The 27,853-nt window shown below is 35.0% G+C and overlaps 1 protein-coding gene across 1 annotated transcript; it reads right to left on the bottom strand.

Moving 5' to 3' along the window:
* Positions 1–527: 527 nt before the first annotated feature.
* On the bottom strand, positions 528–27,101 carry cep152 (centrosomal protein 152). Its single transcript, XM_056451262.1, has 19 exons — positions 26,967–27,101; positions 25,403–25,560; positions 23,402–23,603; positions 23,222–23,314; positions 21,870–22,000; positions 21,465–21,593; positions 18,707–18,842; positions 16,765–16,950; positions 14,197–14,454; positions 12,554–12,685; positions 10,998–11,362; positions 10,291–10,462; positions 8,842–8,905; positions 8,608–8,769; positions 6,691–6,784; positions 6,500–6,582; positions 4,730–4,886; positions 4,544–4,650; positions 528–1,409 (listed from the first exon to the last, which is right to left on the bottom strand). Exons 1-19 carry the CDS (start codon positions 27,099–27,101, stop codon positions 646–648), a joined length of 3,528 nt encoding a protein of 1,175 aa, XP_056307237.1. The 3' UTR covers positions 528–645.
* Positions 27,102–27,853: the final 752 nt, after the last annotated feature.

The following is a 27,853-nucleotide window of genomic DNA, read 5'->3' as shown; positions in this document are numbered from 1 at the left end:
CACCTTTATCCCAATCTATTCCAGCGTACAGTCCCTGTTATCGTCTTCACTGCAGCATACGCAAAAATGTATTAAATTAGTTTAAAAACAAACACTTAAACAAATCATATGGATAATATGTCATAGTATATACATCAGGGTACACGTCAAACAGAATACATTGCATTATTTAAAATCCTAATCATCTCAAAGAATGACCCAGATGATGTTAAATGCTATTTTATCTCCAACCTCATCTTATCTAAGCATTGGACTTTGATTGTGGACACACATTCAGCCTAAGGAAATCAAACATCTTTAAGAGTAAACTGCAGTCAGGTCAGGTGTTTAGAATATATATACACATTACATTTACATTTAGTCATTTAGCAGACGCTTTTATCCAAAAGATATATATATATTATATTATATTATTATATATATATATCAATAAACAGTCACTTTGCTCTTTGTTTTATGCTGCATCTTGGGAATTACGATGGTGTTTATTCATTATAACGGTGTGAAAGTAGACGGCTCAAGAAACATTAATGTAAAACTAGGTCGTTTTATTAAGTTAAAAAGTAACAAATTCATGCACAGACGGTACAGAAGACAAACACTGCAGACCATAAACCGAGAACGTAACTCTTTTATGTACACTATTCATTTCTGAAGCAGTGCCAACGGGCTGTCGAACCCGCTGTCCTGCTGATGCACTTTCAACTCGGAAAACAAGCTCTTTGGACACATTTTCCGGACACCATGTCCTTCGGATCCCGGGATCGGCTCTCTGTGTTTATTTGTTCTTCTGTCCACACACACATTGGGTTTAGAGTAAGACTGCGGTTGAATGATCTCCTTGTATATCGTAACATCAGAGTTATTGCCAATGGAGCTTCCAAAGTCCAAACCGCCCACTGAATTCACTGAGAATGTCATCCCAGACCTGGGATAAGAGGACGTCAGGTGAGCACTGGAGCCATTACTGGTTAAACTCCAGTCACTCTGTCCGTCATCCCGAACGGGAGCTTCTTCAATTAGAAAAGGTTGATTGGCTAATGGTTCTGCTCTTCCAGACTCAAAACCACCATCCATGTACATGTCCCTGCACTGTTTTCTCAGAGTGACATTAGGACTCTTGATATCGCTGTCAAAAACATGGTCATGTGCAAAGTGTGTGTGTTTCTGAGTTACCTGACCAGTGGTTAAAGGATCTTTAGATGCTACTGCAGGCTTCATGGAATCTGGTTCGAAGGCTTTTGGTTTGACAGCTCTTTGTTTTGACATCAAGGATGTGTAGGTTTGATTGTAGACCTGATGGATCTGCTTGTCCTTACCGTTTTTGAGTGCTTCAGCTCCGTGTGAGACAGCACCCAGCATTTTAGCAGGAGAGTCACAGGTTTCAGGGTCTGTTTTGTCTGATCCACCTAGGAAAATGACATTTAGCCAGTATAAATAAATAGAAAAGTACTCTACAATATAAATTTGTGAAATTAAATGGGCCTCTATTAAACTAATATCAGCCGAGATATAAAAACAAAGGAATTCAACACAGTTTTAAATTCATAAATTATAATTTTTCCGTTTTAATTGTACCCTTCATTCTCCCTTCACTCTCAGCTTCAGTGTTTTCCTATCAAAATCTGATCCCTTTCAACTTTTACTGCATGGCTGTCAAACTGGATTCTTGGTGTTTTGTTCCAACCCTAATCAAACACGGCTGATTTAAATAATCAAGACTACTAGAGACTATAAAGCAGGTGTGAGTTGGAGGTGGTTGGAGCTAAACTATGCAGGGCTGTGGCCCTCCAGGAATTGAGTTTGAGACCATTGATTTACTGTACTGAAACTGCACTGGGAAAAGTAGTGAAGGTAATGAGCTCCTGCTTTCTGGTTACTCTGGTTCTCTGTCTGTACTTCTGTTACCTGATCTCACCTCTGCCTTTTAAGCAGTCTCCCACAAATTACTTCTTTTAGATCGGGGTATTTCTGGTTCTGCTCTTTCCTGGTTCTCTTCCATTCCCTCTGACAGACAACTTTACATTTTAGTAAAGTATTTTTGATCACCTGCTGTCCCCCTGAAGCAAGGTGTTCCCCAACGATCCTTCTTTGGTCCATTATTATTCATAATTTACATATTGCCTTGTGGTCAAATCTTTATTATTATTATTATTATTATTATTATTATTATCTCTTTAACTGCCCCACCAAGAAAAAAAGTTTTCGGATTGCATTTCTTAACTCCTAATGTCGCTAGTTAACGCACTCAATGCATTTTTATCAACACATTTCTAAAATGTCAGCCTATAACAAATGGTTGATATGTCAGTTTATGGTAAAAGTACTGGAAGTACTACATATACTATGAAAATCAGAAAATATAAAGTGTAAGACCAATTTATTTTAAAAATATATTGAAAATATAACATTTTTAAATACTAAATCACCTTTATTTATTGAAGTATGACATAAAACTGCGTCCCAAATGGCACACTATACACTGTGCACTAAGTACGTATGCTCTTACACACTTAACAGCATAGTATATGTATGTAGTGTCGTCTCACATGGAATACTAATGTTTTTTTACTAAGCAGAAATTCAAACCATTTCCCTGATGACGTTTGACGGTTACCAAATTAGTGAAATAAAAGACCAGACTACTAAATAAGACCTGCCTAGAGTATTCACCATCGGGAGGTGCTATGATCACTCTCAGAGGAGAATTTTGCTTTCACCATCCACAATAAATAAAGTAATCCAACATCAGGGCCCGAAAGCTCCACCCCTTCCGCTACGTGAGCAAAGCTGCAGTCATTGAGTGCGAAGTGTCCATCATTCCACACTTAATTTTTCCAGTTGAATAAGTGCATCATCCAGGTATTTAAAGTGCATGTTTTATTTTTAGTGTTTTCACTAAATAAAAAACGCACTACTTACACTATTTATACTACAAAATGGCGAAGAATAGTGCACAAGTATGCGATTTGGGATGCACCTAGTGTTTATCAACTCGTTCCTTGAGGACCACCAGCTCTGCACATATTCTATGTCTCCTTAACCAAACACACCTGATTCAGATCATCAGCTCATTAGCAGAGACTGAAAGACCTGTAATGGGTGTGACAGACAAAGACATCCAAAACATGCCTTGTCGGTGGGACTCCAGGAACGTGGTTGAGAAACACTGCCATAAAATATTTCAGATTCTCATTTAACATGTTTTCTTGTGTTTTTTACAATAAAACCAAAATAAAGTGTAGTAGTGCAACAGGATGAACCATTATTTAAAACAGTCAAAATATGGTCAACCATTTGGTAGAGCGGGCAGTTAAAGGGTGGCTTGGTGATTTCCAAAAATATCCTACATGTAATTAAACTATTAAAATTGCCATATTTTATCCACATCTTGCAGAAGATAAAAATAGTATTTAATGGTTACATAAAAACAACACGCAAATGAAAAGCCATCAGCCTTTCCATTCTTTTTCCATTGGATTGCGACCCCTGGTGTTTTTATGCTAGATTAACGTCACAGCAATAGTAATAGTTGCAGCAGATTGATTTTATGGCACGATGTAAAACTTTTGACACCTTTACGGCATTCACGTACATTAAAAATAAAGGTATGAATAAAGGAATAAAGGACTGAATATGGACAATGATCTCCAAGTCTCCAAAATTAAACCAAGAACAGTCTTATACTGTAAATATTGCCCACAGTTCTCATTAAGTGAGGTTAACATTAAACAAATGACTATAAATAATTATATGGTTGTTAGACTGTTGCACTTTTTTGTGTTGTGTTTATATACAGTTGAGGTCAGAATTATCAGCCCCCCGTTTGGATTTTCCTTTCTTTTTTAAATATTTCCCAAATGATGTTGAACAGAGCAAAGAAATTTTCACAGAATGTCTTATAATATTTTTTCTTCAGGAGAAATTCTTATTTGTTTTATTTCGGCTAGAATAAAAGCAGTTTTTAATTTTTTAAAAGCCATTTTAAGGTTAAAATTATTCGCCCCTTTAAGCTATATTTTTTTCGATAGTCTACAGAACAAACCATCATTATACAATAACTTGCCTAATTACCCTAACCTGCCTAGTTAATCTAATTAACCTAGTTAAGCCTTTAAATGTCACTTTAAGCTGAAGTGTCTTGAAAAATATCTAGTCAAATATAATTTTCTGTCATCATGGCAAAGATAAAATAAATCAGTTATTAGAGATGAGTTATTAAAACTATTATGTTTAGAAATGTGTTGAAAAAAATCTGCTCTCCGTTAAACAGAAATTGGGGGAAAAAATAAACAGGGGGCTAATCATTCAGGGGAGCTAATAATTCTGACTTCAACTGTAGTTCCTACTGATGTGTGTGCAAAATGTGCATGTTTATTAATTAATTTGCTTTCCTGGTAACTTGTCTAGAAAATGCTTCTAATTTTTTTTTTTGATATTTGGACTACAAACAGAACAAAAAAAATCTAAGAAAAGCATTTTCTGCAGTGTGGAAGCTTTAGAACAGCATATTAGGGCCACTTTAACAAAGATTTTTTTTTACCACAAGCGTTCTGCATTCTCGAATGCTTGCGTTTGGTCACCGGGGTCTCCAGGACTTTAGCCATGGCGGCCAGTTTACTAGCAGCATTAATGATTTTCTTCTCTGCTCTGGAGAAAGAAAATGCAGAATGAAAACAGTCAGAGAAGTCAGAAAAGCAGAGTGGAGATGATCTGAGCTTCTTCATACCCTGTGCTCTGTCCTCCGTCCTCCAGCAGCTCCTGCAGGCAGGTGAGGTAATACCTGCGCATCCGCCGGGCCGTGTCCTGCCTCTCCTTCAGGACCTCAGTCTTGATCAGCTCCGCCGCCCGCTCCTTACTCTCCTGCAGGTAACGCAGCATGTCTCCTACAAACACAACGTCAGACCAACTGATGGCTTCAGCTTTATTGAGCAAGATCAACAGCCAGGTTGTGCATTATTACTACATTTTTACTACAAGTTTTTTGCTTCCAACTATTACATAATTAAGGAATATCAATATGTAAACAATCGGATGCAAAACATTGATTTGAGTCTAAATATTTCATGTACTCACTGAAGGCAAAGCATTCAGTTTTAAATCTTTGTTACAATCTATTATTGATGTAAAATAGCAGCAGCTGCGTTTGTGTTTGAAATCAGAGAGCGCTAGTCTACGAAACTATGTGATTTATCAAAATAACAAACATTGTTTTTTTGTTTTAGAACATGGTTAACACGTTTAGCATGCTAATAACATGTTGCTCACCTATTTGAACTTATTTCTAATTTATTAAAGCACTGATGGCATGTTATTTCCATGTTTAACACTTTAGCGTTCTAATAACATGTTGCTAACCTATTTGAACTAACTGCTAACATGAATGTAATCATGGATAGCATGTTATTTCCATGTTTAACACTTTAGCATTTTAATAAGATGTTGCTAACCTATTTGAACTAATTGCTAACATGTTTTAAAACATTGATATTGTTATTACAATGATTAACACGTTAGCATGCTAGTAACATGTTGCTAATCTATTAGAACTAATTCCTAATAAGAATTAAAACATTGATTGCTTATAATTTTTAACAAATTAATATGCTAATCACATGTTGCTAAACTATTTTAACAAATCACTAACACGAATACATTTATAGTGTGTAATCACTACTGAGAGTCCAAACACTGAAGAGCAAATCCAACAATGCGCAGCTCTATAGATCCCGAACCATGCAAGCCAGTGGCGACAGCGGAGAGGGGAAAAAAAACTTCACTAAATGGCAGAAGTGAAGAAAAAAAAACCTTGAGAGAAACCAGGCTCAGTTGGGCACGATCATTTTAATTTCGCCGCTGGCCAAACATTGCTAGCACAACTTAAGAGATTCAGCATGTTGCAAGCATGACAACACATTGCTCTTTATTTTTTGCATGTTTGAAACCTTGTTAACAGTTTTAAAAACTGATAGCTTGTATTAGCACATGGATACCATGCTAATGTTTAGATTGAAATATTTCCTAGCATGATTTAAAATGCTGATAGCATGGATATTACAAACATTTTAGTACATTACTAACTTTTTTTGCATTGGAATGTTGCTAGCATGCTGTTAAAATGTTAGCATGATACAAATCTTTAGAATACACAACATTTGTTACTGTAATTATAATTCATTTAGAAAATTTTGTGCATTGCTGCTTTTTCAAAGTTTCTCACCAACTCTGAAACAATACGTGAAATATTTATTTAATTTCTTTAAATATTTAAAGGTATCTTTTTGAACAAGCTTTTAATTGCATAGTGAGCTGATTATACATTTTGCTAGTATTTGCACTTGGATTTTAACCAGTTTTGATACATATTTCCTTTTACTGTTAAGCACTTTGTGATTTCTTGTCTGTGAAGGTTGCTATATAATTACATTGTTTACTTTTTACTACTTACTTAAAATGTGTCAAGTTATGTAAAACATCTTTATAGAGGTCTGGCTCTCACCTTTGATTTTCTCCACTGCCTTCATGTACTGCTCCTTCATTTCCTCAAGACCTGCTTGAAGATTCTGCTGGCCGACTGAACCACTGAATCATTAATGAACATTATTAATGGCACTCTTAAGATCCACTCCACTCTTAGTCAATGACTTGCACTTATGAAAGAAATCAAATAAACTTGAAGTGTTTACAAACCTTGAAAGTGCTTCTGCATTTGAGGTTTGTTTCAGTTCCTCAAGAGCTTTAAGGTGACGCTGCTGCTCATTCTGCAGCGCTGCCTCGTGCTCTTCTGATTTCACAAAAACAATGATTAAAAAAATAAAACTTTTTTTCAACATGGTGTTGCTTCTTATGACCTTTAGGTGCATTAAAACATGACATAATAATAAACAAATGAATCATGACAAGTAAAATTAATAAAGAAATTAATATATACATTATTTACTGAATTAAAACAGAATATTAGAGAAGTTAAAATTCAAATAATAGCAAAAATACTTTGATAATTTAATTAAACATATTAATTGCGAATCTAAAATCTCAGTTTAGTGTGAACAATGTTATATCAAATGCCAGACACTGACCTTATTAAATTTTCATTATAAATTAAAATTTGTAATTAACAGAACTAAACCAATTATAATACCAATTTCTGTTTACTGTTTATTATTCAAATTTGTGTTTATTTAGAGGCTCATGTCCCTGTAGTTTCAACCAATAGCTATTTTATAGATGTTAAATTTAAAAAGGTAAAATATGAAAACAAAAGACATTAAAAAAAAAAGAGAAATCATAAAATGTACACAGAAATATACAAGCCAAATTAACTTTTCAAAGTTTGCAAAAAAATAAAAAATATTTCAAAATGTGTATTAGGTGCATTTCCATCACGTTGTTAGAGTGGCTCACAGTACACTACCTGACAAAAGATTTAGGAACAACCAATCATAACTTCTAGTTGATAATTTGGTATCAGAAGTGGCTTATATGAAAGGTAAAGGCCTCTAGATTATGCTTATTTGACCAAAATAAAATATGGTCATGTCTTGATTTTTTATTATTTTATTAGGACAGTAAGGTCTGACTTTGCTTGGACTAAAGTCTTGTCACTTAACAGAAATAATGTCTATTATAGAATATAAAGTCATGCTGCAGTGGATACAGAATGAATATTGTGTCTGACTCCATCATGAGCTTGGAGGACTGCATCCATACATCTCTGCAATGACTCAAATCACTCATTAATAAAGTCATCTGGAATGGCAAAAAAAGCGTTCTTGAAGGACTCCCAGAGCTCATCAAGATTCTTTGGATTCATCTTCAATGCCTCCTCCTTCATCTTATCCCAGACATGCTCAATAATGTTTATCTCTGGTGACTGGGCTGGCAAATCCTGAAGCACCTTGACCTTCTCTGTTTTCAGGAACTGTAATGTGGAGGCTGAAGTATGAGGAGCAGAGCTATCCTGCTGAAGAATTTGCCCTCTCCTGTGGTTTATAATGTAATGGGCAGCACAAATGTCTTGATACCTCAGGCTGTTGATGTTGCCATCCACTCTCTGTGTATCTCTCGCACGCCCCCATACTGAATGAAACCCCAAACCATGATTTTTCCTTCACCAAACTTGACTGATATCTGTGAGAATCTTGGGTTCATGTGGGTTCCAATAGGTCTTCTGTAGTATTTGTGATGATTGGGATGCAGTTCAACAGATGATTCATCAGAACAATCGACCTTCTGCCACTTTTCCAAATGATCAACTGAAGTCAAGTTATTATTTGCTCTTACTACTGGGATACATGACAAGACTTTTGTCAGGCAGTGTAGTATTGGTAACCTAGCAACCAACAGTAAACAAGACAAGCATAATGACGTCAAAAATGGGTGTAATGTTCGCTTTTTTTTGTTTGGCAAATGCCTTTTCATCTCCCATTATTCACATTAACCTTTCTTCGCACGCTCTCTTGAACACAAGAAATGAAACTCGCATTTTATCAGAAATAAATAAGAAAAATAAGTCTTGTGAAATAATCGCCTGATCCCATCTGCATTCTAAGTAATTTGCTTTGGATAAAATCACCTTAGAAATGACTAAAGGTAAATAAGCAGCACCTTTAATCCTCTGCAGGGTGTTTTTATGTTCTCGTACGCTCCTCTGCAGCTGGCGACAGGCCTTTTCCAGATGCCGCTGGAGTTCTTGGTTCTTCTTCTGGAGTTTGGAAAGAGCCTCAGCAAATGCAGGAGATCCACATTCACTCTGCTTCCTCAGACCAGCTGAGGGTAAAGAGTCGTGAGGATGGGAAGAGTCTGTGGTTGTGTGTGATGAGTATTTGAGGTGAGTTTTACCGATCTCTGCCTCGTGACGCTCCTGGGTTTCCTTCAGTGCACGTCTCAACTTGTCTTCACTGCTCTGAGGTGGGAGAGAAACAAAAGAAAAACTTCAGTGTTTCTCTAGAGACTGGAGTGCTCAATAAATTTGCTTTCTATGATGTATGGTTTGATAGGCAAGGATAATATTTGGGACGTCCAATTATTTTAATATCTAGAATCTGAAGGTTCAATAACAAATACTTTTTTAAAATCAAAATATTCGAAATAACCCAAATTTAAGTTAAGCAATGCATATTATCACTAATCAGAAATTACGTTTTGATCAATTTATTGTAAGAAATTTACTAAATGTCTTCATTGAACAAGATTTTTACTTAATATTAGACAGTCACTTGCTTCGTTTACAAATAAATAATTGAATTAAGGGATAGTTCACCTTAAATTTAAAATTCTGTCATCATTTACTCACTCTTCACTCATATAAACTCGTTTGACTTTCTTCTGTTAAACATAAAAGAAGACTGTGAGTGCTGAGGAGCTTCATCTCTACGCCAAATGTCTCGAGTCCCACAGAGAAGCGGAAGAATTAACGAAGTGATGACGTAGAAAGTTGAGAGAGGACCTGGGGCCTGTTTCAGTAAGGAGGTTCAACCAACTCGGAGTTTGAACTTAAAAACTCAGTTTTCAATTTCAGAATAGCGCATAGGTTTTTTATGCTTTCAAAAGTTATGTGTTTTGGTGTTTCCATCAAACAATTTTTTTATGGGCATATCAAAATTGAGCATTACAGGAGGTGGGTGAAAACATAAGGCTAAGGCGAGCAATACCGATTCGTCTTAAAAAAAAAAAGGAGACGGTAACTGACTCTGAGTCAAAGTTACCTCTCAGAAACAGGCTTGACCTACTCTGCTTCTCGAGTTTGACAAACCTGCCATTTTGAAACGGAAAACACAGAGTTTCTCTCATTTCAGGGTTAACATACTCTGAGTTTTCACTTGAACTCCTTTCTGAAACAGGGCCCAGGACTGGAGCTTGTGTTTGATTTTGCTTTCAGTTTGGCAGAAATCATCTGTGAGGGGCCGCTGCCATATATTCTATGTTTATTTTCAGTATTAAAATTAGTTAGCTCTCCACCTTCTTCCTGATGGCTTAAGATGGCTGGATATACTTCATTACAATGATATTTTTAAGAAGGCTGAAAACCATTCATTTCAATAGTTTTTCTACTATGGATGTCAGTGGTTAAAGGTATTTTCAAAATATCTTCTTTTGTTTGAAGAAAAAAAAAATAGATGTTTGAAACCACTAGAGGGAGAGTAAACAGTGAGAAAACTTTAATTTTGGGGCGAACTATCCTCTAAAAATGGTACTGGCTGTCACATACTGGCAGTTTTAGTGTCAATTTATCCCTGAACCGGTCAATTTTTTGCATGACAATATGGTGTAATGGTCAGTTTTGCTCACCTTCTCCCACTCCTGCTTGGCCTGGCTGAGTGATTGTTTGCAGATCTCCCAGACTCTGGATCTGGTAGTTTCTGTATCATCGGGACTCTCTCTCCTCTCCTCTCCCTCCTGCAGCGCCTCCTTCAGGCCCTGTAGCAGCTCCTCCAGCAGCTTCTGCCTCTCCTCCTGCAGTCTGAAAAACAGCAGGCCTTTACAACACCATGTATTCAGAGTCTAACACCCACTTTACACCTGATGTTAAGATTAAGAGACTGGGGGAAAAATAAACCCTTTAAAAGTTTTCAACAGGTATAAAAGTGCACTTAATAGAGTTCTCGAAATCTATTGTGAAACCTCCACCCTGACCTGCAGATCTAAAAACAGCCAATCTGAGGAAAAGATTTTTTACAAATAAATATTAAATTAAATATTATTATTAAAAAATATTATGTACAGTTCATAAATTCGCAGATTTAATTCAGGCAAACTTTAGCATACAACCATACACTGCATGATCAAACATGATATAGAATTTAATACCTTAATAATTTAATAAGACTTTTTAATACTTTAAGGGCTTTGAATTTCTCTACATTGATTTATCAACTTTTTAAAGATCCCTTTATATATATATAAAAAAAAAAAAAAAGCTAAAATTTTAATTTCAGAAAAGATCAATTCAAATTTGTTAAAGCTTGTGCTGCCATTTTAATTAGGATGATTGTAACCTGCTTTCCTGTTGGCCGCTCCACTCCTGCTCCTTCTCTCTGATGATTCTCTGCAGCTCCGTCTCTCTCTGCTTGCCAGTTTGCTCCAAGACGGCTTGTAGTTTTTGTTTGTGCTCTCTCTGGAGCTGTGCCCTGAGGCGGGACATGTCCTCCTGCTTGTCCCTGATCCAGGCATCTTGGGCTTCAGCCAGCTCTGCTTTGACGAAGGCGTCCCGCTCCTGACTCGAGCGCTCCAGTTCAGCACTGAGGGTCAGAACTTCTTCCTGGAGCTCCTCTAATCGCCTGTTTCCATCCTCCAGCTCACTACATTTAGAGCGGAGTGTGTCCTGCCACCGCTCCTCCGCTGACCTCACCGCTGAAGACACCTGCCATTAACAGAAGAGCGTTAGAGCGTTTCGAGCATAGGAAAGCCGAAAGTACAGATTTCAGTACCAATTAGGGTCAGTCAAATGTTAACTAAAACTTATTGGAAGCAACATTGGTATTATTAACATCCATCATGCTGTGCAAGTTAAAATGTACATATGAAGAAATTAATTAATTATTAATTAATTAGGAGTTATGGCTGGGCAAATATAGTGTTATTGTTACGATCACCAACAATCTAGCGGCTGTGGATCACTAGAGAAATACACACGCCACATTAACGAACTACAACTCCCAGCATGCACCTCACACACACTGGTTCCTGATTCCCAGTGATTACACACATAGCCGGAAGATCATTATGGACTGATTTCAAGGACTATTAACTCAGCACACACAGGCACATTGTTGCAGACTCTTGTTAAACTGTTAAGTGAGCATTCCGACGCGTTTTCACTCGCCTTGTCCCTTTGCTTTGTTTCTTTGTTTACATGTTTGCCGCCTGCAACGACCATTCGCCTGTTTATTCACCGCGCTTTGGACTATCTGTATGCACCTGTTTGTTCCAGTTTCAACCTTTGCTTGCAAGACAATTCTCTTAATAAACTGCTATTGGATCCTCAACTCTATTGTCCCTCATACAGCCATTGTTTCAGTTATAAATATAGTATATATTTACGCTTTTTTTTTTAAAGTCATTGATTCAATATGCATTCTCTAAAGCTGTAAATATATAAAATATATATTTAATTTTTAAAATATTTTTATTATTAAGTTTTATATTTTTTATATTTATATTTAATTATATTTTTATATTTTTTAAATATTTTTTTAATATTCCTATATTTTCCTGTATGCCATTTTAAATGTAAAAATGTTATTCCAGCCAAACTAAAAGAAATGTTGAAAGTACTGTGAAAAAGTCCTTGCTCTGTTAAACATCGCTCGGGAAATATTTGAAAAATTATTTTGCCTTCAAATATGAAAAAGACAGGTTTGTGAAAGTGATCTGAAGATTGTGAGAGCTGAATTTACTTCACTTTAGTGGCTTATTGCATCTTGGATGGTCAAATACATGGCTTATATGTTGACTTGCTTATATGATGCTTATATGTTGGCTCCGAATCGAATTGAATCAGGATTCTGAATCCAGACCCAGCCCTGTTTCCAGCAATCTAAACAAGAATCACCTGTTCCTGGACGTGCTTCTGTTGAAGTCTCTCCCATTCATCCTTCTCTGTCTGCAGGCTGCTTTTGTATTCTGGAAGGGAGGTCAAGTCCTGGAGCCATCGAGAACGAGCCCTCGATATCGCACCTTCGACCTAGAAGAGACAGAAATTATTATTATTATTATTATTATTATTAATGATTATAGAAGGCACAGTGTGTCATTTTCACCACTAGAGGGCAAGTATTCAAAACAAACAAACCCGAGAAATTCCAGCGTTATGAATGGCACATTTGCAGTAAAAACTCAAAACATAAATTCACATAGAAAGTATGTGTTATCATTATATTGAAATGCCCTAAACAACTAACCACGAGTTATGGGATCAGAAAAATATCAATCTGTTAACATTTTAAATGATGAAAATAAACATGCATTATGTGTCCAAAAAAGTCTGAAAAATTTGCACTATACAACATACTTTGTAGGAATTTTGTGAATTAAACTGCACAACCCAAAAGAAATAATGCTAATCAGAAGGAGAAGAGTTGACTCACTATAGAATAAACATGATTGATTTTATTTTATTTGACATTTCTGAGGAAAAAGCTTCGTTATGGATGTGACCGATGTGAAATTAGCACTTGTGTGACTTAGGTGAATCAAATATAACTGGTTGAACACAGAGTTAATTTGTGAATTGTGAGGTCCGGCATGTTACCCAAGGATGGAGAGGGGTCGCGCACATAAGTGAAGAGCAGGGGGATGTTGTCGCAGACGAAGTGAAGAGGGTTGGGGAGTCACGGAAAAAAGTGAAAGTGAACAGCAGATGGGGAGGAGGGTGGTTGAGGAGGGGGATCGGTAAAATGAGGTGCACAAATTAAGCCCTGGTTGAACACATTGACAGAGACATTTTTGAGTATTTTTACAGTACTGTAAAATACAAGCCTACTGAACAAACTTAAAAAGGGTTTTGCTATTTTAGTAAAAACTTAACTGTTTTCATATCAAGCTTGACATTTGCATGGAATTGCTCAACCTCATTTTGATGAGGGTGTGACTAAGTGTGGAACCATGGGAGTTGTGGTCTTTAGTACATCCTAGAGGATTCCTGCAGAAATGCTGTTGATGGATAAGCTAAAGAGTTCACTTATTATCAGTGTAGTATGACGGCTGAAAGCTGTGGAAGTGAAACAAGAGAAAGGCTGAAACAACTGCTGATGAGAGATGAGCGTGACATGGCACAAAATTAGCAGAGCTTTTAATATGCCACAGTCCACAGCTTCCAGTTTTTTTGCTCATGATCAATTGGAGAAGCAGCAGCACTGTTTTATCAGACTTAATACATTTTAGACTTCTGTTTCAATGCTGTTCAGTGCAGCTTAACAAAACCCACAACAAATTAAAGCATCTTTGCCGTTTCCCTGTTTTCTATAAAACCAAACCAGAAATTGTTGAAATCGTCAAGATGGGTGTTAATTACATTACATTCTTTAAAGCATTTGGAATAAAGCAAATACACAAATCAGCTAAATGAACACATTTAACACTGTTCTAGTGTTTTTTCAATAATTTAATAAAGAGAGTTTTTAATTTATTGCTGTATCAGCTTCTTCGGCTATTTAATGGCAAAACTTCAGTGTGCAAAGAACTTAACTGAGTCACCTGGACTGTGATGTCTTCAGCGTGTTTCTGCAGCATCTCTCTCTCCGCATGCCTCACGGCCTCCTCCACGGCTCTGCTTTGTGCTGCCGCAGCCTCTCGCTGCAGCATGTCTCTCTGAGCATTAAGTCGAACCACCAGCTCCTCCTCTGAAATCAGCCGACCCGCCGTCTCAGAGGAACTGGTCTGGCACGCTCCTTCTCGGGTGTCCAACTGCCTCGTCTTCCTCACCTCCTCCTCTTCCTCAGACTTCTGGAGCCGCTGAGAGCAGGAATACACAGAAAAAAGACAAATACATATGAAGTAGAATAAATAGCTGAAAATCATTGTTTTATATGAAACACACAACATATTAAAGCATTTCCTTGTTTTCTATATAAAACCAAACCTGAAACTGAGGATGCTAATTACTCATTAAAATTGCTTATTTCTCTGGATTTGAACATTGGAATTTAAATAATGCAAATACAACAAAATATAAAACACTGTTCTAGTGGTTTATTATTCATATTTATTTATATACAGTTGAAGTCAGAATTATTAGCCTCCCTTTGAATTTTTTTTTTTTATATTTCTCAAATGATGTTCAACAGAGCAGGGAAATGTTCACTGATAATATTCTGATAAAATCTGATCCTATTTTTTCTTCTGGAAAAACTCTTATTTGTTTTATTTTGGTTATTATAATAAAAGCAATTTTTAATTTTTTAAAAACCATTTTAAGGTCAAAATTATTAGCCCCTTTGAGCTATATTGTTTCGATAGTCTACAGAACAAACCATTGCTTTTAAATGTCACTTTAAGTTGTATAGAAGTGTCTTGAAAAATATCAAGTCAAATATTATTTACTGTTATCATGGCAAAGATCAAATATATCAGTTATTAAATATTAAATTATGAGTTATTACTATTATGTTTAGAAATGCGCTGAAAAATAATTTTCTCTCCGTTAAACAGAAATTGAGGAAAAAATAAACAGGGGGGCTAATAATTCAGGGAGGCTAATAATTCTGACTTCAACTATATATTATCTTGTACGATATATTATCTTAATATATAGCTAATATTTTTTTGAAGTGCATTTTAAACTGATAAAAATAATAGCTTGATATTTTTGGAGATCATTCTAATAATGAGAATTCAGTAATTTTTTGCTTTTGAGTACGTTTTTGAAAATAAATTGTTGAAATCATAGACTGCTGTGAGGAATAATGAATATTGTTTTTAATGTATTTGAATTAAGTGTAAGTTGCTCACCAGGGTTACCAAAGTGTATTAGTTTGAGTAAAAATGTTTGTTTTATTTTATATAATTGTGTGATAAAATGTTCAATAAAACTACTGTTATGCAGAGCGTTTTGCAGAAAATGCAGTAATTGGTCAGCATAAAAAAAAAACAATGTTGTACTCCAACAAATATTGAAATCTTCTGAAGTTAAAACATTAGTATTGTGTTGTTTAATAATGAATAAAAACATGTCTGAATTTTGATCAATTATAATTTCATGCAAAAATATTTTTCTGTTGCACTTGGAATTAGTTTGAGTAAAAACTTTGCGTGTAGTTAGGACACAGTGTCAGAAAAAGAGGGGAGAATATATTTACAGGTAATTGCTGTAATCTAGGAAATCCTGCTGGATATCAAACGCTGGCAGAGACATGCATATTAATGATCCTATGTGCAACATAATCTGTGTTAAATTCCGACTGCCACGGTTTTGAATGGGATTTACACGAGAACCAGGAAACAATAGTGTTTGAGGCTCACTGTATGTTTTTTTAATTAGTTACTTAGCTATTAGTTACTAGATAACTAGTTAAAGTTATTAGTAACTAATAAAATAAATTTTACTAATGAAGTTACGGTGACAAATAACCTTAATTTCTATGAATTTGATTGTAATGCAATAATTTGCCCCTTTCTCAAAGCTGCTTTGAAACAATCATTACTGTGAAAAGCGCAATACAAATAAACTAGAATTGAATTTCCATGTACTGTTCTAAACTCTAATTATTCAGCTATGCCTAAATATATCCAGATTTTAATGGGGTATATGAACAGCTAGTGCTTTTCAGCCAATAATAAACTTCCGGTGAAAGGTTTATGTGACTATTTTTGATTTCATAAGGATGTTGTAATGTAATTAAGATACAATCAGTTAAATAGACTTAAGCATTCATTTAGTTGTTCAAGCATAAAACGAGATGAAAGACTGTGTAAACACTTAATGCAATGCTTCTTTTCCAGACTATATATCGTATATCAATCAGGCAGTGAAGATCATTGATTTTTAAATAAATCAGATCTTAAACGTGGTGATTTTGTAATGGAGTGGCAGTTCACCGGAAGTGCTTGGGCTGGATGTCTGAAAATTCAAAGTCTGTGTGCATATACCCCATTATATGGTGTAAAATAAGATTTTGTTTATTCCCCTGATTTACAGCTGAATGTACTGCACTCTTTACTCCAGTCTTCAGTGTCACCTGGCTTATATCTGAAGGACACATTTTGTAAGATCCTGCTGTCTTGGCTTGGAGTGTAAGCTAAGGATCATTGAAGATCATCACTAACCGTCTCGTGCTCCTCCTGCCAGCTCTTCCTGGCCGTTTCCAGCTGCTCTCTGACCCGCAGCTCGAGCTCAGCCTGTGTGTGTTTCTCCCACTGGGCTTTGAGCTGAGAAATGTCCTGCTGATGCTGGAGCTCCAGATCGGCCCTTAGTTTCTCCAGAGCACCTTCAGTCTCCTCTCGAATTTTCAGCTGAAAACAACAGCAGCAAACAGTTTCTCAGACGTCTGAATCTCAACATCAGAGTCTAAAATATTAAACTAGACTAATATAAAGCAAATTAATGGTAACACTTTAAAAGAATGATCCATCATTAGTTAATGCATTTACTAACATAAAAAAACAATTAGTAATCCATTAGGTTTTTTTTTTTTTGCTTTTTTTTTTAATATACATGTTTTAGCACACTAGCTAAAATATATCCTTAAAACTGAGCATCGAACATCTAAAAATCTTTATTTTAATTTCACAGGCCCTTTAAATAACTTTTAATCATGTTATCTCATGGTCCATTAACTAATGTTAACACACAACTTTGGATTTTTATAATGCATTAGTAAATGTTGGCATATGATCAATAATTGCTGAATAAGATTATTTATACTTAGATAATGTTAGTAAATACATTAACGGATCATTATTGTAAAATGTTACCCAATTAACCAATTAGCTAAATACTAAATAGCTAAATGTTTTTTTAAAGCTATTAGTTACTAGATAATTAGTTAGTTATTTGTAACGTTAATAAAGTTATGGTGACTAATAACCTTAACTTCTTTAAATTAGATTGTAATGCAATAATTTGCCCCTTTCTCAAAGCTGCTTTGAAACAATCATTACTGTGAAAAGCGCTATATAAATAAACTAGAATTTAATTGAATTTCCATGTACTGTTCTAAACTCTAATTATTCAGCTATGCCTAAATATATCCAGATTTTAATGAGGTATAGGAACAGCTAGTGCTTTTCAGCCAATGATAAACTTCCGGTTTATGTGACTATTTTCAATTTCATAAGGATCCTTTTACAGCATCGATGTTGTAATGTAATTAAGATACAATCAGTTAAATAGACTTAAGCATTTATTTTGTCGTTCAAGCGTAAAACGAGTGTAAAAAGCGTAAAAAGATGGTGTATTTCAATTTATCAGCCATAAACAATTACATTAAAAAAATTATAGTAATTAAATAAAAAAGTTAATTGTTAAATAAGGGGGAAATGTTTTTTTTTACAATGACATTTATACTAAAATAATGACTTAATTTAAATAATTACTGAAACTAATTTGAATGTATTAAACAATTAACTAACTGAATGAATAGTTAAAACAGTTCAAGGTAAGGTGTGTAAACAGAGTAAAATCTTAATTATTAAAAAAATATTCAATTAAAAATTATATTAAATAAATGTAATCCTAAAAATATTTTTTAATTAACATGTATAAACAATAAATGATAAAATAAAAAAATAATAGCAATTACATTAGTTAAAAAAGCAAATCATTAAATAAGGGGGAAGTGTAATTGGTTTAAAATTACAATTACTTAATTTAAATAATTAAAGTAATTTGAATATATTAAACAAATACATGTCAAATTAATATTAGTAGGTAAAAAATCTTCTTAAAATATTAATTTATATAAATATATAAAAATATGATTAAATGATATAAATAAATCACTATTATTATTATTATTTTTTATTATTAAATTATTAATTAATATTTTACATTTCTATTACATTTTGATTCAAGTAATTAAATTAAACAAAAATATACATATATTATAAAACAATGAAATATTATAAACTATTATTAGTTTAGTAAAAAACTATTATTTCAATTAATTAAAATAAAATAAAAATACAAACAAAAACAATTTAATGAATAAAGCAAACAATCATTAAATAAATAAAAATAAATAAAAATGAATAGGTCTGAAGTCCTGACCTCCTTTTCTTTCAACGTCCACTCTTCTTCAAGTTTGTTGTGGAGATTTTCCTCCAACTTGTCCTTCTCTTTGCAAACCGCAAGGTAGCATTCCTGCACCGCTAACACTTCCTGACTGAGATCCGCCAGCTTTGACCTGTGGATGGTAATGAAAGTCCTAATCTATCACGAACTAACAGATTGCTTTTTTTGTAGGTAACAAGTGAACGTGTGGTGCAATTAGGCTTATGTGGGTATTAGTGGTGTAATGGATCGCATTAGCAGATTTTACATTTTAGTACATTTTTCGGATCAGCCAAAAAGGAGACAAATGTAATTTGCTTTCCATTTATTACAGAAACAGCACTGCAAGAAACTTTTGGTTTTAGCAAACAGAACTTAGAACCTGTAACTTTATTACAAATAAAATGAAGAAATTATCAGCTGAATAAAAATAAACGGTAAAATATTCAGTACTGTAAAAACGTCACTGTTACTACTACTGCTGATAACGCTAAATGTAGAAATCTAAAATTATCATTTGTACAACCGTATTTATTTTAAAACCTATTTTTGAAGAATTGTTCAGTGGCATATTTTTGACGGCAGGTAAATTATGATGACGATTTTTATGCGTTCACTACAGGGAATGATATGATTAACGTTAGCTCCACAGCTAACTTTCAAGCACCTGTAGAGTTAATGCGTTCCAGTAAAATATATTCAAATAAAATGAAGTGGGTGCTTTTTAAAAATAATGACGGTGAATGAATGAAATTCAAACTGGTGAGCCGTTTGACAAAAAAGCAATAGTATCTGGATGCAGCCTTTTTCATGCAAGCTGATATTGCGTCACTCAGCGATGCTATGTCAGACACAATGCACTCAAATGGAGCTAGTGACGTCACTGTGAGGGGTAGGGTCAGGGGTGGTGTTAGATGAGCCCATTAAAAAGCATTGGATGCAGCCTAGATTGCACTGCACCAGGTCTGCATCCAGACCCCTCTCCAAAAAAGTGCCCTTCTGAATCAAATCAGCAGGATGCCTTTCTGGATCTTTCACTTACTTTGAAGACATATTGACTATGCTTACATGGACATTAGTAATATTTATTTGCCTTAATCTGAATAAGACATTAATATAATTATGTGAAGTGCTTTTTGAATGTTGTCTCATGCAATTTTGGGTGTTTCATCTTCAATTTCTCGACTTTAACTGCAGTTCGGCAGTTGAACTTTCACTCATGAACATTTCATTCATGCCCCCATGACAAACTGGGGTATTTGATGCAAATATGAAGGACTGGAGGAAGTATGTTGTTTTTATTGATACCGCACGTCGAATGGAAAGAAAAAAACTTCTGCATTTCGTGATGTGTACGTGCGTGTGGTCCTTTACTCACAGCCGCATGTGTGGATCTTGTCACAAAATGCAGCGAAAAGTCCTACATGACGCTAATACTTTGATTGTGGTGTTTACTTCAGTAATGCCACTAAAATATGCATACTCCACATGTCTTAATTCCATTTCTGTTTAATTCAATTATGACTTTAGTCGGATTAAGGTAATCAAAAATTGCCTTTTAAATGGTAGACTCTTAATCAGAGTATTGTCTTAATCATATTAAAATTGTATTAAAGTATTGTTGCCTATGTAATTATACTTCGACTCAACCACACCGTTAGGGCTCTGTGAACTTGGCATTGCGAAGCAGCATTTTCTGTATGTACGTACACCAAAAGCAAGTACGCTATGGCTCATGCTTATTGACAGTGGAAGATGAATTACGGTTAGTCGTGTCAGAAATCTGACCACAGATTAGCATGTTAATCGTGCAGCTTACACTGAACGCATTAATGCAGGCTAAACAAGTAAACACCTTTAATAGCCTAAGAAACCCACCACATCCCATCCCATGACCATAACCCATCACAACTTCTTCCGTCATCAATTTATTTTACAGGAAAGCCTAAATGCTTTCATACATGTGATTTGAATGACGCGAGAGGCGATTTCTCTATGTTCGTTAAAAATTTTGGATAAATCTACAAGTTTAAAAAATTTTATTAAAATGCGGGTCATGCATGTTCCGAACCATGGGTTGTGATCCGGTACACACACATGCTACATGCTCACCATTACACAATCATCATTGGGCATAGAATTTTCTGTCTTAGGAAAGTTTCATTCATTTTCTTTTCAACTCAGTCCCTTTATTAATCAGGGGTTGCCACAGCGGAATGAACCGCCAACTTATCCAGCATATATTTTTCGTAGCGGATGCCCTTCCAGCTGCAACCCAACACTGGGAAACACCCACACACACATTCACACATACACTATGGCCAATTTAGCGCATGCGTTCGGACAGTGGGGGGAACCGAAGCACCCGGAGGAAACCCGCGCGAACACGGGGAGAACATGCAAACTCCACACAGAAATGCCAACTGACCCAGCCAGGGCTCGAACCAGCAACCTTCTTGCTGTGAGGCGATTGTGCTACCCACTGTGCCACCGTGGCGCCCCATAGGAAAGTTTAACTTGAAAATGTTCATGTTTGAAAATGCTGATACTTGCTGCTAATTAATGACCACTGATACAGAAATCTGAATAGTCCTCAAACACACTTGAAAAGATTAAATAAGATAATTATGGACTGAATTTTGAAGTGGCCACAATATTAATAATGGGCACATTCGTTATGAGTATATATATTGAAGGTGTGCATGTTGATTATGAGTGTATATTGAAGGTGAGCGTGTGTGTGCAGTTGCAGTACTGGAGCTGTTGCATTTGTTGTTGATGTTGGCTGCTGAGCTGTTGGATGTGAGCTGTGTGTTCCTGTGTGAGCTGCTCACGGACACCATTCACCACATCATCTCTGAACTGCTGCTGAGTCCTCTCATTCCTGCACACACACGCACAAATACAGACACACGCATGAACACACAAAAAAAACATGCACACACAAACCTGCATAAAAATACACAACAAAACACATGCACGCACGCACACACACATGCACAAACACACAAAAAAGCACAGGCATGCACAAAAATACAGACCCACAAACAAACATATGCACACATAAAAACACAGACACAAACACACACAGACGTTGAGCAACCACAGAAGGAGCATCACTGTATTAGTCCAGCTCATTCAGCATTACAAAGTCTGTGACCTCTCTGCTGCCTCCTGTTTCTCCTGGTCCAGCTCCTGGATCATCTCCCTCATCTTGGTGCAGAGTTCAGAGTTCACTGCCTTCAGTTTGTCTTCACTTTGCTTCAGCTCCTGATTCCTCTTCTCCAGAGCCTGCAGTTCACAAGACAGATGATGACGTTGGATGGCGGGTCACCCAACACCGACTTTTGAATCAATTAGACTAAGACCAGAGTGGATCAATTTACTATCATCTTGGATTATTCTTTTGGTATTTAGAATGAGTTTAATTAAATAAAATAAGTTGATCTACAATTGATTAGCTTCTGTATGTTCTTTATAACTTTATTTTGGTAATTGAATTTAAATTAGTATAATAAATAAAATGATGATATAATAATAATAATAATAATAATAATAATAATAATAATAATAAAACAACAACAACAACAACAACAAGTAAATTAACTTAATGTCAAATAAGTAAATAAATTATATTATACAATAACAATAATAATAATAATAATAATAATAATACAAATAATAATAACAACAACACTAATAATAATAACAACAACAATAATAGGTAACTTAACTTAATGTCAAATAAATAAAATAATAAAAAGTAATTTAACTTAATTTCAAGTAAATATAATAATAATAATAATAATAATAATAATAATAATAATAATAAAATAAATAATAATAATAATAATACTTTAGCTAAATGTCAAATAAATAAAATAATAATAACAATAATAATATGCAACTTAACATAAAATAAATAAATAATAATAATAATAATAATAATAATAACAATAACAACAATAATAATAATAATAATAAGTCATTCAACTTGCTTTTAAAATAAAATAATAATAAATCATTTAACAATGTCAAATACAACAACAATAATAATAATAATAATAAGTAATTTAACTTAGTCAAATAAATAATAATAATAATAATAACAACAATAATAACAACAACAACAACAACAATAGTAAGTAACTGAACTTAATTTCAGTTAGTTTAAGCAGTTTGGGTTATTTTATACATTTTATATGGCATTGCTTCTCTAAGCTTTTTGTACAAGTTTATATAATTATGGACAATTGTCTTTTTCAATACTGATTGCATGTTCATTCAATAAAAAGTAGTACAACATATCAAATGTTTGTTTTGATTCCTTAATTCTTTTTTCTATTTAATGTTGATGTAAAAAAAAACTATTAAAAATATGTATTTCAACATTTTTGAAAATTTTTGTTTTCCAGTATTTAGTTTTTCATTTCTTTTAAGAATAATTAAATATTGTTATGAAATATGTTATATTTTAGGGGAACAAATAAATGGATTGAAATGTATCCAGACCTCCAGTCTCTCCTGCAGTCTGCGGAGTTCTTCCTGAGGGCCGACGGTGACTTGAGACGCCTCCAGCTGTTTCTCCAAACTGCTCTCCCTCACCTGAAGCAAACACAGAACATGTGAGTCCAGCATCTACAGCAGAAGTTCAAACACACAGACTCACAGGCCCAGCATCAGCAGTCTGACCTGAGAGTCCCGTATGGTCCTGTCAGCCTGCTGTATGTGTGTCTCCAGTGTCTCGGTTCTGCTACGCGAGCGTCTTAGCTCCTCCTGCAGCTCAGAGATCTTCAGCCGTTTGCTCTTCAAGTGACTCAAGCATCGCTGCATCTCATTCTTCAGCTCGCGCACCACATCCTCCTTCAAGTTCGAGTCTGATATATGAGGTGTGCTGGAACACACCAGTTACAGTTAGTGTAGTTAGTACTCCAAATTGACCATACTTTGAAACAGGATGAATTAAAATTTTAATCTGGGGTCGCCACAGCGGAATGAACCTCTAACTTATCCAGCATATGTTTTACGCAGCGGATGCCCTTCCAGCCGCAACCTATCACTGAGAAATCTTTTAATATTATTATAACATTATTTTGATTAATCGATGAATTGCAATTCACAATCGATGCTCAAAAGTTTCTGTATTCAAATTAGGTTGTGATGATGCGAGCTTGTGCGGGCGTGAGCTACAAACAGAAAAATAAGCGTTGACGGGCACATGCAAATGTCATGCTGAATTAGCTTCATTTGGACAAAGACAAAGAAACTGTGAATGAAAGTGAAAGTGCTGCAGTAAATGAAGCACTGCGAACCATAATATTTTAAAGGTAGTTCTCTGTGGCTCAAAGCAATTCCATTATAATATTCTAATAAAATTTCTAAATAAACATTTTTGCGTTTAATACATTTCTTTGCCAAAAAAAAAAAATAATAATGCTCTCTTTTTTGGAATAGTTTGTTCTTAATAATTGCTTTAGTAATCTGGAGTTTCAGTGTAAAATTCAGAGCTTGCTCGTGCGGAATATAACTTTGTTACTAAATGAAACAATTTAAGATGGCAGTACTGTCATTAAAAGACTCAAATCATCCACAAAATCAGACAAATTGTAATTGTGGTTAAAATGTTAAGTTGGAAAGATGTATTTGTACAGCTAAATAGGAAAAAACATAGGTCAAAAATCATTTTGAATGGAATCGTGACTTCTAGAATTGAAATTGGATGATTTTAATAAGGCCCTATCCCAATTCTACCCCTTAACCCTTCCCATTACCCCTACCCCTCGTTTTGCGCGTGCACCCCAAGGGGTAGGGGTGTCCCAATTCTCTTTAGCTTGAAGGTGTAGGGCTAAGGGGAAGGGGTGAAGACCCCTTCGAACAAAGATTTTTCAGGACCACACTCGAAAAAATTAAGACAAACACATGTTTTAATATACTCATAACTGCGTTCGTATTTTACTGTCATGCTTTTAAAAAAACAAACAAAAAAAAAAAAATAAATAAAAAAATAAAAAAAAACGCTACATTTCGCGACCTACAATCCCTAATAATAACTGCTGTTCAGCAGTCCCACAACATTCTGACACTCGGTGACACTCGGATACTCTGTCAGAAAAGTCTAGTGGCTGGGAATGAGCTTTTTTACAGTGTCTGCTATAATGTTAGTGTTGTTTTTGGTGTGTTTACATAGATGAATATGGCCACTGTGTTAATTGCGCAGGATTATGATCTTGTCACATTATATTGTTATGATAACATGATATATGCCTTCAGTGATTTCCTGAAGATAAATACCAATAAATAACACAACTGGAATAACTACAGCAGTCGTGATCGTCTGATCTCATATGAAACAAGAGCTCACGATGACATACGATGACGTGTGCAGGTGCTATAGTGCTGTCCCAATCCTTATGGGTACATTTTAAAGCCCTTCCGCTTAACCCTCGGTTGTAAGGGTCAAGGGGAAGGGGTACAAAAATAAAATTGGGCCTAAGATTCACACCCCTACTTAAGACTGTCCCAGCAAATTCACAAGCAATTAAAGTTTCCCAGGTGTATGTTAGGTTTTAATAATATTTAGAGCATTTTTAATTACTCACACAACCATTACAAACAGGCTTGTGATAAGTGAATCATGAGTAAATGATGATGGAATTTTCCTAATGAATCATTCGTATCACTTCAGTGTGATACCTGTGGATTCGTCCATTTCTCCACTTGGACTTCTTGATCCCCAGGTCCATGTAGGACTCAGACAGCTGGTTCTCCCAGTCTCCATTAGACTCCAGGGCTCCGCATTTAATGGCCGACTCATACAGATTGATCTGCTCTTTCAGTTCGCTCAGTTCATCCTGTTAACAGAAGAAACACAAGTTTAACATTTCCATATATTAAAGAGATAGTTCGACAAAAAATGAAAACGCCCTGTTAATTTTTACACCCACAGGTCATCCAAGATGTCTAAATCAATAGCTGTGGCTCCTGATCATACTAATGTCTCGTCAAACGAAATGTTTGGTGTGTGTAAGACTCTGAACAGTATTTATAATATTATTAGGTTTGAACTACAGCCTGGTTAAACAGTTCATGTGCGAATGCAGTCTGATTGTAGTCCTGTGGCTTTTGATAGATTAAAATGCACTAGAGCTGGTGACACAATCACCAATATCGATCAACAAACTGCAGCACCTGATATCCTGTTCAACAATGCTCTAGTCATCTTCAGCACTTCATGAGACCTCAGTGTGCCACGGCTGTTGATTTGAACTCATTTAAGTGTTTATTTTTCATCTAAAAAACCTGTCACCATTCACTGCCATTTATGAATCACCAAGCACCACAGATTCAGCTCAAAATCTTCTTTAAACTCCTAGGGCTTAGTGGCCACATACGTGGACAGCACATTTTAGCTCTTAAGATGGATTTATACAGTCGCCTGTCTCTGCATCGCGCACCTCCGCTGACTGCGCGCGCACCTCGCGAAACAGACGAGGCTTTTATACTTGTCGCGTTGGCGTTGTGATATTCTTTAAAACAACAGGGGGCGCTCATAAGAAACCCACCGTAAAATCAGACGAATAAACTGAGAAGTAGAAAGTTTCAGGAACTACGTCATATCATTAATATCACTCAATATTTTTAATCAAATTATTTTTATTATTTTTATAAATTATTTTAATGATTATAAGGATTTTTATAACCATTCAAGATTTGATGCATCACTTGCTTTTGTTCATATCTCGGACAGTTCTACCTATTAAAGTTTATTAAAATATTAATGACAACAGAACAGGAGTTGCTCTATAGATATATTTTTTTTATTATGGCAAGAATAAAAGCAAAAAAAAGTACACTTACTAAAAAATATATATATATTTTTTTAGCCCGTTCCACAATTCACACATTACTGTCTGGCTAGTTTCTGTTCTCTTCTTATGCTAAAAAGGCAATAATGGTCCAACATTCCTTACCATTATCACCAATAAAATCTAGAGAAACAGGCCATCTGTATACTGTAAACCGATAAGTTCAAATATTCTTTTCAAGTATTCAAAGAAATAATTCTGTTCATTAATTATAGTTTTGTAACTATTAAATTGTTTTAAATTCAAAATTGCAATATATAAATCAGTGTTAAACCTATGACTGGAAAAACATATTTTGTAAGTGTGTACCTGGGTCTCCACTTTTGCCATGGTCTCTTTTGGTTTTAACAAACTGATCCTTTAGGTTTTTCCAAATCTTTTAACAAAAACACTTTCTCCTTTCCCACGGCTGTTGCAATTTCTAGCCAAGAATCATTGATCATTAGGTTATCTCTATGATCACGGATCATAAAGATGTCTGCACAGTCGTACTGTTTCAGAGACCTCTTCTCTTCAGAGTGTTTCATATTCAACTCTAATCAAACAAGTTGCACTGTTCGCTCGAGTCTAAAAAAAAAAACATGTGCACTGCCAGCCGAAATCATGTCGCATGCACCCAAAGCGAACATCCGCAAACTCCGCGATGACGTCACATTCGCCGCATGCACTCAAACGAACAAGTGGACACGGCGAGTATAAACCAGGCTTTACGTGGCTATTTAAAATACTTTGAATGTTTTATATTTTGTTCCAGACATACAGTCATCCTGCAACTGTTTTGCAGCATGTCCCAAACACTGTTTTTAACTGTTCAAAATGGGGAAAATGCAAAAACATGTTCAAAAAGTATGTGTGTGTTATTAATGCATTAAAAAACAGTCAGGAAAAGGTGTTTTATGTAAATTCAGACCACAAGTCCACATTTATGGACATAATTTTTCTCTAAAAGTACATCATTTCAAAAGATAATACTTAGGTTTTATTCTAATTAGGTTCCAATAAGCCCAAATAGCAAAGAGAAATAAAAAAATGCATGTAAAAACACCTTGGGTCTTAAAAGGTTAATTTTCTACTGAAGGAGAAATAAAGGTCACCAACATCTTGGATGACCTGTGAGTAGATAACCTTGGATAAAAAATATCACAGTATTGCAATTGCTGCTCTAAAAGAAGTTATTTTTAGATGTCTGGGTAAAAACAACAACTTTTCACCCCATTGAAGACAATATATTTTGCTTTAAGAAACATTTTAAATAACTTCTGCTGTCTTCTGTCTTCAT

The sequence above is a fragment of the Danio aesculapii genome, chromosome 25, assembly GCF_903798145.1.
Source record: "Danio aesculapii chromosome 25, fDanAes4.1, whole genome shotgun sequence".
NCBI lineage: Eukaryota > Metazoa > Chordata > Actinopteri > Cypriniformes > Danionidae > Danio > Danio aesculapii.
This window is presented reverse-complemented; position numbering and strand designations above follow the sequence as displayed.

Coding starts and splice junctions, on each gene's coding strand:
- cep152 (XM_056451262.1), bottom strand. CDS start 27,101: ATGAAACACTCTGAAGAGAAGAGGTCTCTGAAACAGTACGACTGTGCA. Junction 23,315..23,401: donor GGACCATACGGGACTCTCAG/GTCAGACTGCTG, acceptor TGTTTGCTTCAG/GTGAGGGAGAGCAGTTTGGA. Junction 16,951..18,706: donor GGACGTTGAAAGAAAAGGAG/GTCAGGACTTCA, acceptor TGTTGTTTTCAG/CTGAAAATTCGAGAGGAGAC.